This window comes from Propithecus coquereli, unplaced genomic scaffold (genome assembly GCF_000956105.1).
Source record: "Propithecus coquereli isolate 6110/MARCELLA unplaced genomic scaffold, Pcoq_1.0 Scaffold218, whole genome shotgun sequence".
In the NCBI taxonomy this organism is placed as follows: Eukaryota; Metazoa; Chordata; class Mammalia; order Primates; family Indriidae; genus Propithecus; species Propithecus coquereli.
This window is the reverse complement of record NW_012146967.1, coordinates 2,618,451-2,632,755: the sequence shown is the minus strand read 5'-3', so window position 1 is coordinate 2,632,755 and position 14,305 is coordinate 2,618,451. Positions and strand designations below refer to the sequence as shown.

At 49.9% G+C, this 14,305-nt stretch overlaps 1 protein-coding gene across 2 annotated transcripts in view; it reads right to left on the bottom strand.

Annotated features, from left to right (window-relative positions):
- Nucleotides 1-4,555: 4,555 nt before the first annotated feature.
- The window catches only part of BTBD11 (BTB (POZ) domain containing 11), a 289,580-nt gene continuing 279,830 nt past the window's right edge, over nucleotides 4,556-14,305 (bottom strand). For both annotated transcript variants that reach the window (XM_012644708.1, XM_012644709.1), the window contains 3 exons: nucleotides 11,988-12,056; nucleotides 9,522-9,635; nucleotides 4,556-4,822 (listed from right to left, as the gene is read on the bottom strand). In XM_012644708.1, the coding sequence (XP_012500162.1) occupies nucleotides 4,613-4,822; nucleotides 9,522-9,635; nucleotides 11,988-12,056 (393 nt within the window). In that variant the 3' untranslated portion in view covers nucleotides 4,556-4,612. The remainder of the gene's footprint in view (nucleotides 4,823-9,521; nucleotides 9,636-11,987; nucleotides 12,057-14,305) is intronic.

The following is a 14,305-nucleotide window of genomic DNA, read 5'->3' as shown; positions in this document are numbered from 1 at the left end:
AGCTGAGGTCCTCAAGCCCAGGACCGACAGTTGGTTCTGGACTCTGGGGCCTTGGACCTTAGACACACACCATGTGTGTCTCATTTCATACAGGTCACAAATGTGAGTCTCACATACCTGAGTAGACAAGGAATTTGGAAGAGCTAATCCCTGCAACTCTAATATTTAGGACGTATCGTATGTATTTGAAAGGAAATCTAGGTGAATTTGGCTTCCATTGACTTAAATAAAACACTTTTGTTTTGTTTTGAGACAGGGTCTCCTTCTGTTGCCCAGGCTAGAGTGCAGTGGCACCATCATAGCTCCTTGTAACCTCAAACCTGGGCTCAAGTGATCTTCCTGTCCCAGCCTCCTGAGTAGCTGGGACTACAGGTGAAAGCCACCTCACCTGGCTAATTTTTTCTACTTCTTGTAGAGACGGGGTCTCACCAATGTTGCTCAGGCTGGTCTCGAACTCCTGTCCTCAAGCAATCCTCCTGCCTCGGCCTCCCAAACTGCTAGGATAATAGGCATGAGCCACCACGCCTGGCTAAACATTTCTTGACTGCTGAGTTTGTGTGAGGCGCTGTACCAGGAATCAGAACTGCAAAAGAGCTCAGTTTTAGGAGAATTTCCCCACAGCCCTTGGAATAAGTAGCAAAACCCTAGAGAATCACAAACCACTGGGAATCGCTGTAGTAGAAAGTTTTAAAAATGAAGGACAAAATCATTCCCCTTCCTTTCCCTGTATGAATTGCCACTTTCCCCTTCCCTTTGTTCAGTCCTAAAGATGCAGAAATGCCTTTTCTCTGCTACTGATATTGTGGGGTCCATACAAAATATCTCCTTTAATCCTCCCAACAACCCTATTAACTAGTTATAGTTAAACCCAATTTTTCAAAAGAGGAAAATGAAAACTAGATAGCGTGGGTAACTTGTCCAGTGTCGCAAAGCTACTCAGGGGCTGAATCTGGTCGGAACGGGGTTTCCAGGTCTCCATTTGAGTCCGAAGCTCAGTGAGCAGCAGGTCCTCAGTAAATGTCTCCCTGAATGGAAGCCAGGAAATGACTGCTAGTGTTGGAGGCTGTCTGTGCAGGGGCCAGTCAGAAAGGGGGTCAGGAGTGGTAGGATGTGACCAGTTCTGTGCCCATTAATTCATCTGTGACCCAGGTGGCGAGGGTAAGGCGGGGGTGGAGGGAGGTGAGCACTGAATTCTGAAGCCAGAGAACCCGGGACTGGTGAAACAGATTTTCTCAAAGAACCCTTTATCCACACAGCCTGATGTTAGCCAAACACCGTGTGACAAAAGAGGCCCATTGTGACATCCCCCAGGTAGAGTGGCACTTTTTGCCTGGGCCTTCACAGGAAGAAACAGTGTGAGGTCCCAAAGCAGAATCACAGGACAGGGAACACAGACAGACTGCAGAATCTTAGGGGGAAAAGACCCCAGAGGTCCTCCTCCAACCCTGCCCTGATGTCCGGCTGTGCTGTCTTTGGGTTTCCGCTTGGGCCCCCCTGGCTGGGAGCTTACCCCCCGATCTCCATTTTGGGTAGAGGGTTCTTCTTTTGAGAATGAATGACATTCAGGTACAGTATATGGAAGACCAGTGACACGGGGGTGGGCACGGAAGCTAAGTCGGGGCCTTTGTGTTTGCCGGGGCAGCTGCATGTACACGCTCCTTCCAGTGTCCCACGGCAAATAGAAGGGGTGGAGGGGACCTTGTGGCAGGCAGGCCGGCCCCCTCCTCCCCAGATGCTAAGGGGCCCTGGTACAGGCTTGCTGAGTCCTGAATGACGAAGACGCCTGCCAGGCAAGCGAAAGGCAAATGCAGCAGCGTACACTTTATCTTCCTGATAGGCATAAATCAAGTGCCTACCCACCCTGAGGCTACACAGAGGGTGACATACAGTCAAAAATAAACCGACCTTCTGTTCTGGCCTGACTCAGAGTTCTGGCCCCTGGCACTTGGCTGCTTCTTAAAGAAGAAACAGATTCAGGCTACTAAACAGTGGTGAGCACTCTCGGGAGGTCAGAGATGTGAGCCTCTCCCCCCACCCCAGCTTCTCGTAGGCATTTGTGGATTAGCCAGGGGCATTCGTCCCCACGCAGGCCTGGGCTGGAGGCAGGCTGGGTCGGAGCAGACCAGCTGGGGACTTGGTGTGACCTCAGTGATGAGGACACCCAGAAGGGAGCTGCTCGTTCCTCTCTGACCCCCCACCCACTCCCAGAATGCTGACACCTCCACTAGCATCAGCTCGTGCTGGCCCTTGGTGGGGCCACACCACGTGGAGATTATGCATCTTTCACCCTCAGAAAGCATCATCGAGGCACACGAGTGGCAGCCAGAACTCCACCCTCTGCAGGCGAGAGTCGGCTGCAGCAAGCAGTAGGTACCAAGGCAGGGACCCCGGTGACAGTGACGGCACCTGTAGTTCCTCTGCCCGATGGGAAGGGAATCTGAGGGCACTGCCCGGGAGTGTATGCAGTCCCGGGGACCACAGCTGGGCCAGCCCCCTGCCACACGGCCAACAACAGGAACACCTGGTTTTTTTTTTAAATCTAGTGTCTTCATTTCCCTTGACTTTTTCTGCGGGGCCACATTTTCCAATCTCTTAAATGAGTGAGGTTCTCAGGCTTGAACCGCTGGGTAAAGAACACGCTCACGCCATATAAACGATGCGCAGCTTGGGAAAATCATTTCTTTTAATGACAGAGAAAGCACACCGAACTATAACAGAAGCCCTGCTGGGAGTAGCCACTGTACAAATCAACGCCTGGATGTCCTGAACTAGCATTAGACATTCACGGGGAGTCTGCTGAGGTTAAGGAAACATCCACGCAGCATCTCTGAGCATCTGGAGGACGGAGGAGGCAGACGGCAGCCACGACGCATGGGCCATGTGTCTGCAGCGTGGACTCCTCTGCAGACAGTTTTTTTTCCTTCCTCATCCGATGGTAGGGGTTGGGGGAGGTTTGCAAATGACCACGTGGAAGACGGGCCTTGGGTATCGGCATGGCGGAGGAGCCAATACTGGAGACAGACACAGCCGGGTGCTCCACGGGCCACGCCCATGAAACCATGTGACATCAGTCCTCTGAACAACGGCTCAGGGAGCAAGTGTGACAGAAGAACAGCAGCTCCTTTAGAACCTAGGGTCTGGCACGGCTTCCTGAAGGCATGCTAGGAAATAGTTTATCAACAGAACTTGGCCATCCCCAAGGGTAAAAGTCATTCTCCTAGTTTTTACTGCATGTATCTAGGTTTCAAATGAAAGGACAAGAATATAGGCCGCAACTGAAAAATTATTTGGAATACTGTGGCACTTCACCAATCTCTTTTGCTAATAATATATGGCAGAGCCAACGGAACCCTGTTGATATAAACTTTCATTATAATAACCCTATACTGTACACTCTCTGAATACGGAAAGAATCCATCCTATCATACATGTTTCGTTTTTTTAAAAATAATCTAACATAGTCATACTCTCTGTCTAGTAACAAACTATTAACATCTTCTGAGAATACAGAGAAAACTCTGGCGTTAATAGCAAATTCTCTGACGTGCTCCCCCCACCCCCCGCTCCAGCATCATCTATGAACACATTTCTGCAAAAGCATCCCAGAATCGTCCGTAATTAGGAGAAGAAATGGATATGTTGGTTTCACCAAATGGACTTTTAGCAAGAAGTAATGGAACATTTTTGCCTTGGCAGAAATGAAGCACAAACGTAACATTTCACAGGTTCGGGCCCATGCAAATGCATGTTTGGTTATGTGGGGTGTTTTATTTCACCCCGAAACCACGATTGGCATGCAGGTTGTTTTCGACTATTGAATTAGAGATACTTATTGGCAGTGCACCTCTTTTGTGTAACCATGATCACTAAGGCAAGATTGTTTCCCCTTGTATAGAATATCAGCAGTATCTTGTCAGATGCATGTTTACACAGCGTGGACCTGCGACTCACTATTTAAAAAAAAAAAAGAAAGAGAAAAGAAAACCTCAAAACACAGATCCCTAAACACAATTTAGTTGAAAATGAACCATTAAGCTTTTAGAAATATATTTTAAACTACAAGACTGCCCTGTTTTTTTTATGAACATTTTAAAAAGTTCCCAACCCCTAAAAATTTGCCAAATTATTTCCTCATTACGGGTCATAGCCTCACCAATTTGGAACCATGGTTGATGCTCGCTGAGCTGCAGCTACCAAGGTCCTTAGTGTGTAATACTATGCTCTTCAGGGTCGGGACAGTTAAGTTCTCCGACTGTCAACCCAGAATTGGAGTGACCGTTAGGCCTCCGTCCATCCACTCAAGAGGAGTCCCCGGCAGTGGGTGTTCAGCAGCCCCAGGGCGCCTTCAGCAGGGGTTCGCTTGGTCGCCCCGTGTTGCCCTTCAAGCTCTGGACTCAGCTGATCCGATCTGCAGACCAATGGAATGTCCTTTGTTTTTCAACGGGAACACATGGGAGCTGAATTTGCTTATTCAAGAGAAGCTGAGGCAGTAGAGGCAGCTCCTTGGCCCAGCGAAAAACAGACACCAGGTGGAATTGGTACGTGTTTGTGTAAAGCCAACGTGGCAGGAGAACCGGAAAGTTCCTGGGAAGCATTCGCTGCACTGGACGTTTCATACAACAGAACCTTTGGAAGACGACAAGTGGATGGACTGAATCCTGATGGCCAACGTCCTCTGTAAGTCCTGGAGCACATCCTGGCCCGTCCCTTCGCCATTTTTGTCATATAGGAGCTGCTTGAATGCTTCGTTTTCGATGAGGACCATCATGTTTTTGAGAAAGTAGCCTTCGCAATATGCCGAGAGCTCTGTGACTCCAAGAAACTGTGGAGAGTGGAAAGGAAGTAGGAGATGGTTAAGCTTCCGAAACGTATCTCCCAGACTATGCCTTCAGATGTAAGGATGGCGGACACCAGCTAAGGCAGACTGACTGCAGAAAGGGCCCTGGTACTCCACACTTGCTGTATCACACCCTGGGCTGTGACTGCAGCTCATCCCACCAAAGGGCTGGAGTCTGTTCCTCCACTCCGTGGCCTTGTGCAAGTCACAACACTTCTCTGGGCCTCAGTTTCCCAAGTTACAAAATGGAAGGGGTGGACTAGAGGGGTGCTATGCTCTGCTGTGCCATTTAGGACAGGGACACGCGAGGTAATTCTGAGGCCTCCAAGAGGCTTATGAAGCTTGATGAAGTTTATCAGTGAGAAGACTTGTTATCCCACAGGTGTTCACAGATGCACAGAGCCCTGGGAATGGCAGAGCTCGTAGGCATGCTTTCACGCTTTCATCATGAACCCTGCTCTTAGAGTCACAGAGCACAAGGCCTCCTGGCACAGGTGGGGAAACTGAGACTCAGAGTTGCTCATCTCTGACTCTGTGGCCACAGTGAGCATCCCCACCACACCTGGCTCTTTTTGGTAGATGAGTGTCACTCAGCACAAGTTAGTGTGACTGGGGAATAATGAGCATAATAAATACTTACGTGTAAAGTATTTGGTAATATTTATTGAATATACCAGCCACTTACATATCATCACCACAACTAATTACTGACAGAATTCAGGCCTGAGGGCCAAATCGGCCCACCACCTGTTTTTGTAAATAAAGTTTTATTGGAACACAGCCACACTGTTCATTTACATGTCATCTATGACTGCTTTTTGCAAAGTTGAGTAGGTACCAAAGCGACCATACGGTCTGCAAAGTTGAAAATATTTATCTGGCCCTTCACAGAACGTGTCTGCTGACCCCTGCCCTCCAGGGGTGGGGAACCTGCAGCCTTAAGGTCACATGTGGCCTTCTAGGTCCTTAAGTGCAGCCTTTTGACTGAATCCAAATTTTACAGAACCCATCCTTTTATTAAAAGGGGTGCAGCAGAGAAAGATGAAGCTTTTCTTGCCTCCTTTGATGTTTAAAAAAGAAAAATCTTGAAATCAGAAGGCCACAGGTTCCCCACTCCTGCCAGAGACCATGTCTTACTATTAACGGTTTCTTATTATATTCTGATGAATACAGCTCCTAGTAAATAATGGGCACTCGATAAACACTGGTGAACGAAGCCCCTGGTCTCCAAACCTGTGTTCTTTCCATCACGGTGCACTGTTGAGCTTATTGCATCAGCTGAGATTCAATTTGATAAACCCCCTTGTTCTTTTTTTCTCATGTTGAGAGGCACCCTGAACGGGCCATCAGAAGCTCCAGGGCCTCTTTTTCACGACTGACTAGTTTGGGACAGCTTTACTAGGAAAAGGAGATGGCTAGGCTGTGCATTGAGGAGGTGGATTTCTCATCTGCGTGAAACAGCACAGCTGTCTCGAACGGTTAGATGTAGTACAGAGGCAATGTTGCCGAGGTCCTTGCTGACATCTGGAATGTGGCTGTTAGCATCTAAACACCTGTATTTTCTGGGGTTCCAAACCAAGTGCTGGTTTCTTTCTTTTCCACTCTTTTACTAAACTAGCCTCCATGTGCAGCACAATCTGCCAGTGATGGAATCCACATGGCACGCGGTCCCAGGAGGGGCTGCAGGGCCCAGGGCAAGGGGAAGTAGTGCCCTGCCCTCCACGCAGCTATCACGAAGGGCAGGTATTTCTGTTGGAAACACTGCAGCATGTGGCCTGGGGGGCCAAGGCAGAGGCTGGTGTCTGCAAAAGCCAAGGCCCTGGCTGCAAAGGCAGGTAAATGAAAGAGCCGGTTTCTCTGCCATCACTGTTCTAAGCCCGGATTCCCAGCCGGGGCTGATGTTGCACCTGGCTGCAATGTTAAATAATGAGACGCGCCGCAGAAGCTGCCGGCCAAGGAGCTTGTGGAACACAAGCCTTGCTGCCAAGGTGACAGGTCGCAGAAAAGCAACTTGGGGATGTCGGGTTCACGGGGCAATTTGAGTGACCATGGCCAGGAAGGAGGGCAGAGGACCTCGAGGCTAATCAGACTCTCTTCCTGGTACAGAGAGAGTTTCTCTGGATGCTCTTCTGCAAAGTAATCAGTTTAAGATAAAGAAGTTGCTTGTGTCCTAATAAAACAGATTTTGGCATAATCCTTACTTAACCACAACACCCTGTGTGTGTGTGCGTGCGTGTGCAAAGCAGACTGACTGTACCTTTTGATATACTGATGCCTAATCAGAAAATCTTTTTTGAGTATCAAGGATGATGGAAAATATTTCAAACACTTAATATGCCAGACAGTGAATGAATACAGGGTTAAGAACCTGTGCTTTGGAGTGAGACATGAAATCTCAGTAGTACACTTTTCTTTTTTTTTTTTTGAGACAGAGTCTTGCTTTGTTGCCCGGGCTAGAGTGAGTGCCGTGGTGTCAGCCTAGCTCACAGCAACCTCAAACTCCTGGGCTCAAGCCATCCTTCTGTCTCAGCCTCCTGAGCAGCTGGGATTACAGGCATGCACCACCATGCCCGGCTAATTTTTTGTCTATATATGTATTTTCAGTTCTCCAGATCATTTCTTTCTATTTTTTAGTAGAGACGGGGTCTTGCTCTTGCTCAGGCTGGTCTCGAACTCCTGACCTTGAGCGATCCACCTGCCTCGGCCTCCCAGAGTGCTAGGATTACAGGCGTGAGCCACCGCGCCCGGCCTCAGTAGTACACTTCTGATACCCCAAAGAATTGAAAGCTGGGACTTGAACAGATTTTGTACACCCGCGTGTACACTGATAGATGAATGGATATACAGAATATGGCACATACATACAGTGGAATATTACTCAGCCCTAAAAAGGAAGGAAATTCTGACACATGCGACAACATGGATGAAGCTTGAAGACATTATGCTGAGTGAAACAAGCTAGTCACAAAGGGACAAGTATCCGTATGATCCCACCTATGTAGGTTAGGTCCCTAGGGTAGCCAAATTCACAGAGACAGGAAGTAGCATGGTGGTTGCCAGGGTCTGAGGGGTGGGGTGTGGGGATGGGGAGATAGTGTTTAAAAGGTACAGTTTCAGTTTGGGCAGATGAAAAACTCTGGAGACGATGGAAGTGATGGTTGCACAGCAAAGTGAATGTATTTAATGCCACTGAACTGTATACTTAGAAACGGTGAAAGTGCTAAATTCGATGTTATGTATATTTTACCATAATAGGAAAAAATCTCTTTACTGGCTGTGTAACCTTAAGCAAGTTACTTCGCCTCTCTGTGCCTCTGTTTCCGTATCATGACATGGGACTCACGATAGCATTTCCCTAAAAGGGTTGTGGTGAGGATTAAGAGGATGCGACAAGGCTCTTAGCACAGGTGCCTGCACATTAAAAGGGCTCGCTGAACGCTGGCGTGAGACGAGCAAGTAACATCTCACAGCTGTCTGATTTTTCAAGGAGCAATGAGAACATCGGTTGTCGCTCTAGAGAGCTGTGGACACGGGAGGCATGAGCACTGAGCGCCAGTGATACAAAGGAAGGAAATTTTGTTTTGGACCAACTCCTCACCTTAACTGGTTTCGCTGTTTCTTCCTGGACTTGTCAATCCCCCGTGCTCACACATGAAACAAAATGAAGTGGAAACTGGACAAATTATTTCACTTCTCTTGGGCTCAGTCTCCCACTTGTGAAATGAATTGGATGAAATCAGTGCTTCCCCCAAACTGGCCCGAAGACTGGCCTCGGGCTGATGTCACTCTGGGAGCTTGTTATGAATACAGATCTCGGGGCTCCCCGCAGGGGTACTGCTGGGTCATCGGGGGTGTGGGGGCTGCATGGGCATTTAGGAAGCTCCCCAGGTGATTCGGATTAGCAGCCAGGTGCCGGGGCCACCGAAGTGGACTCCAAGGACTCCTCCAGTGCTGACAGTCTGTCCTCAGCCTTGGCCACGTCTGAGCATCACCTGGGAAGCTTGGAGAATTATCTTTCCCAGGCTCCATTCCCAGACGTTGATTTAATGGGTCCGTGGTAGGTCCCAGGTGTGGGGATTTTGAGTGAGTGCCCACATGATTCTAATGTGCAGCTTGCATGGAGGACAATTCTAGAATGGTGGTTCTCGCCCTTGAGCAGCATCAGAATCAGCTGGAGGGCGTGGGAAGCCACAGACGGCTGGGCCCCAGGAGGTTCTGATTCAGCAGGTCTGGGGTAGGGTGGGAAAGTTTACATTTCTAACAAGTTTCCCAATGATGCTGCTGCTGCTGGACTGGAGAACAGTGTTTTAGAGCCTTAGAGGGTGTCACTCAGACCAGCAGCAGAGACGTCACCCAGGAGCTTGTTAGAAAAGCAGAACCCAGGGCCCAGCCCAGGCCTGCGGAATCACAGCCTGCAGTGAGATCAGAGTGTGAGAAGCACTGTTTGAGAACAACTCTGCTTTCAAAGCCTCCGGGTTCCTACTTTCCTTGTATTCTAGAGAGGAGGGAGGAGAAGGAAGGCACCTTTTCTAGAGCAAGAAGCAGCTTTCGGATGAGGCCAGCGGCTCAGCCCTGAGCAAACAGGCCCAGCCTCCAATCGCCCGACTCCGTGTTTGCCAAGGCCCCACGCACCCCCTCCAGCGCCCCTGTGTGTGCCCCGCACGGCGAGAACAGGCCTGATTACCTTGGCATGGTTGTAAATATCCACGCAGTTGTCAGTATTGATGCTTTTTGCGCAGATGATCTCACAGTGTCGCTGCAAAGCCTCCAGCTGGAAGAACTTGGCGGCAGACAGAAGCTATAAACCGTGAAAAGAGTCCGTCAGGGGTGGGGAGGTGGACGGAAAGGGGCTAACAGCAAGGAAATCCTCCTCTGCCACGGCGGCGTTACAGGCCAGGGCACGGGAAATAAAGCACAAAGGTGATACTAGAGCAATGGGACAACGATGGGACTCCATTGTGGGGGAGGATGGGGGATGGGAGGGGCCAAGTGCACCAGATCACACCTATCACAGCTGAAGGGCAAACCCCAGATGCTCAAAATTATGTCCAGAAATAGGGGTGAAAATAAGAGTCTTATTAGCAAGATGGATATGGACCTGGCTCACGTCCTCTGCTATCCAGGTCTCGCTCAGACGTCACCTCCTCAGAGCAGCCTCCCGGACCACCCGCCCCGCAGCTGCCTCCACCCAGTCTCGCTCCTCACGCCAGACGTGACGTCATGGCTGCCTCCCTCGCTGGAGTCCAGGAGGGCGGGGACCTTAGTCCTTTTGCATCTCTGCTGCAGCCCAGCGCACAGGGCCACTGCGGCAGAGCCTCGGCAGATGCGGGACAGAGTGACAGGCTTTGGGGAGGGAAGAAGAGCTGAGAGCAAGAGCTCAAAGCTCTGCCTTGGGGGAAGGCCTGGAGGGAGGGCAGGGGGGCGCTGGGGCGCTGCTCTGTATGACAAGCCCTTCTGTGTGGTTGACATGATTTAAAGGTACATCCATTATTATAATTTATTTTATTTATTTATTTTTTTTGAGACAGAGTCTCACTCTTTTGCCCAGGCTAGAGTGAGTGCCGTGGCATCAGCCTAGCTCACAGCAACCTCAAACTCCTGGGCTTGAGCGATCCTCCTGCCTCAGCCTCCCGAGTAGCTGGGACTACAGGCATGTGCCACCATGCCCGGCTAATTTTTTTATATATTTTTAGTTGTCCGATTAATTTCTTTATATTTTTAGTAGAGACGGGGTCTCGTTCTTGCTCAGGTTGGTTTCGAACTCCTGAGCTCAAACAATCCGCCCGTCTCGGCCTCCCAGAGTGCTAGGATTACAGGCGTGAGCCACCGTGCCCGGCCCATTATTATAATTTTAAAATAATTTTAATTATTTTGGTTTTTGTTGAGGCCAGTCAACAGAAGCAGCGGGAGCAGGGAAGGAACAAAGAATTTGTAACTGGTTGTGATCAATCAGTTGTAAACATCCCTGTACTTGGACCAGCCTAAAGTCATTTTAAAAAGTCGGTAACTGTGTGTGTGTGTGTGTGTGTGTGTGTGTGTGTGTGTTTGTGTGTCTGTGTGTGTGTGTTGGGGGTCAGGGGGAGGGACCACAGAAGGTTTCACAGAGTAGGAACAGGACAAGTGCGCCACACAAAAGACACACAGCCCTCATGCCACTCACTGTGCGCCAGGCACTGTTCCAAGCATAGAATTTCTAAAATCCCCTCAGAAACCCAATGAGGTAAATATTATTTCCATTTTCTGGGTGAGGAAACTGAGGCTCAGGGAAGTTGAATCACTTGTCCAAGGTCACATAGTTCAGAAATGGCAGAGTCTGGATTTAAACCCAGTCTGGCCCAGAGTCCACATCTGAGCTTTGGCGTGGGGTCGCCTGCTGGACAACTGATCATGTCCTGACATCTCTAGTCAGCCGGGCACCTTGGACTTCAGACTTCTGAGGATTCCTGGGGTGATTTTTGGCTTCTGGTTCAAAGCTCTCAGCTTTGATTAGGAAAACTGAAAAGAGTTCCACTCTGGAGGGGAGCAGGGGAAACCGTGGCCTCGCACAGAAGGGAGCAGAAGCCAGGCTCCTGGACAGGGGAGGCTAGAACTGGCTGGATTATGTGAGGGGGACAGGGAGGGTGTGGGCAGGGGCGTGCTGCACCCCCAACCGATGGTCAGCGGGAGGAAGGCTGGGTGCCTCTGCCCTCGGCTTCTGAGTCTTGGAAGAATGGACAGCCTTGTGATCGGAGGAATGTTTTCAGGGGATATAATTCTTTTATAAATAACAAAGGAGAAGAAATCGTCTGGGATATTTCCTGATGATACCATTAGAGGCCCAGCTGTGCCCAGAGCTAGAGCTGGCCTCAGACTTTTCAGTACATTTCCTGCCCCCAAGGCCAGTTAAAATGGGTTTCACTCAGGGGCTGTGGAAAGGTTTAGGCAAGCGCACTAGCACCTCCGTTCTTCCAGGTAGGGGCTCTGATGAAGGGCCCTTCCCGTGTGGGAGGACTAAGCAGTCAGGAAGGAACAAGAGCCCCAAACCCTCAGCCAAATGAAAACCCAGCACAGTCCCTCCAGAAACCACTGATGCAGGCTGGGGACCCGTTTGCAGAGGTGCCACGCACCCAAGGGGAGCGGTGACAGGTCCACGGTGTGATGGGTTCCTTACCTCCATTATCTCGTTGTTTTTAATGAGCAGTGACTCTGGGCCACCATAGTAGAGGTACTGCATGACCAGCTGGAAGAAAGGACACAGTGAAGAGTATCAATGGCACAAACACAGTCATCTTAAAGCCATCAGTAGACATCTCAACTCAGGCTCATTTTTTTTTTTCCTTTCGAGACACGGTCTCTCGCTCTGTTGCCTGGGCTGGAGTGCAGTGGCGTCATCATAGCTCACAGCAGCCTCCAACTCCTGGGCTCAAGCGATCCTCCTGCCCCAGCCTCCCGAGTACCTGGGACTGCAGGTGTGCACCACCATGCCCAGATATCAGGCTAGTTCTTGAGACCTCCAGACATCGTTATGAGTGGTTGCCCGTGTCCCTCTAACCACCACCAGTGACCCAGAGCTCACTACCTTAGGGAGAGAAGTTCCATTGTGAACAGCCTTATAGGCCAGACAGTCTGTCCTGATAACATGCTGAAATTTGTGTCTCTGTGGCTTTCAGTCCCAGGTTCCATGACCATCCCCAGGACCAGATTAAACAATCCTAATCTCTGCTCCTCATGACGATTTTCCCCACCTACGGGTGATAATTATGGGTTGCCCTCCCACCTCCCAGCCTGTCATGCTGTCCAGAACTGCTGTACAGGTGGCGCGGCTTACAGAACCCACACCAGCAGGTCATTCCGTGGGGACATGGCCCAGCTTGACTCAAAGGCTCTTGTCGAAGTCCCAGAGGGTGCCATGAGGTCACCTGCTCCTATTACAGCTAGACGAGATCCCAGACGAAGCCATTAGGGGTCCAGGGTTTCCGTGTTTCACTAATAATGTGGATGGTCCCAGCCAGGCTGTTCTTTGCTCACATGACTCACGATGTCTGAACGGTGTGCTAAGTTCCAGAGCTTTGCAAACTGGTGTCCCTCGAAGGGAACGAGGTCCATGGATGTGTCTGAGTTTGCTGTCACCAGCTCCCATGACAACTGAGTGTGAATTTTTTAGGTGGTGCGTGCACTCTTCAATTTGTCCCAGCCTCCTCCAGTCCCCGTCGTCATCCCCCTGCATGTCTGACAAACTGACTTTGCCTCCCTGGCTCTAAGGCAGCTGTGTTGGCTAAACCTGTAGACCGGTTACATCCCCTTTTTGGGTACTTGTAAAATGACGAGCTTGGGCTGGGTTGCTCTCTGCGGTTCCTTCGGGCTCTGATAGTCTGTGACCATCACAGGACAGAGGCTAAGAGCAATGACCCTGCAGTTGGGCTGCCTCACTCCTCATCTCGCTGGGCGGCCTGGTTAAGTTAGGCTCGGCTTATCTCAGTTTCATCAAAGTGGGCTTAATCTTCATGGAGTTAGGAAGAGGATTACATGAGTTACAACATGTAACAGGCCCAGCAGGGCCTGGCACGTGGCAAGCACTCAGTGTTAGCTCTTTAATTTTCTCTGAGGTTGAAAAATCTTTTTCAATATGCTTCTGCTAGGTGCTGCCACTTTCTTGCCCAGGCCATTCAAGACCCTTTGCGACTGGTCTCCACCTACTTTTTGCATGTGTGTGTTTAAGTTATTTAAAAAATATATTGTTGGCAGCTTCACTGAGATGTATTTCACATCACGAAATGCGCCTATGTAAAGTGTACTGCACAGTGGTTTTTGGCACATTTGCAATGTGGTGCAACCACTACCACAATCTAATTTTAGAGCATTTTCAACACCAGCCCCCACAAGAAACTCTGTACCCATTAGCCGTCGGTTCCATCCCCTCCCCACACCAGCCCCTGACAACAGCCTGGGTTTGCCTATTGTGGACATTTCGTATACATGGAATCGCACACCATGTGCTCTTTTGTGTCCAGCTTCTTTTACTTAGCATCATGCCTCAAGGTGTTCCCCTGTCGTCCCAGGCATCGATACTTCACTATTTTCATAGCTGAACAACATCCCATTGTCTGGATGCACCGCATTTTGTATACCGATTGATCAGCGGATGGACATTTGGGTGGTTCCCACTTTTTGGCCATTATGAAGATTGCTGCTATGGATTTTTGTGTACCAATTTCCTTTCTTGGATCTCACCTGCCCTCTGCCCTTCCCTCCTCCTCAACCTGATCATCCCTGCCTGTTATGCTCTGACCACTCCCAACCACTTGCCTGTATCAGAACTTCCCACCCTCTCTTCTGGCCCCATGCTTTTGCCCACACTGTTCCCTCTGCTACGATGCCCTCCCCTTCTCTGTCTTTTGAGCTCAGTCTCCCTCCTCTGGATCTAGCTCAGTGGTCACCTCCACCAGGAAGTCCCCTGAGATCTCCTCGCTGCTTTCCACCGTGTCTTGC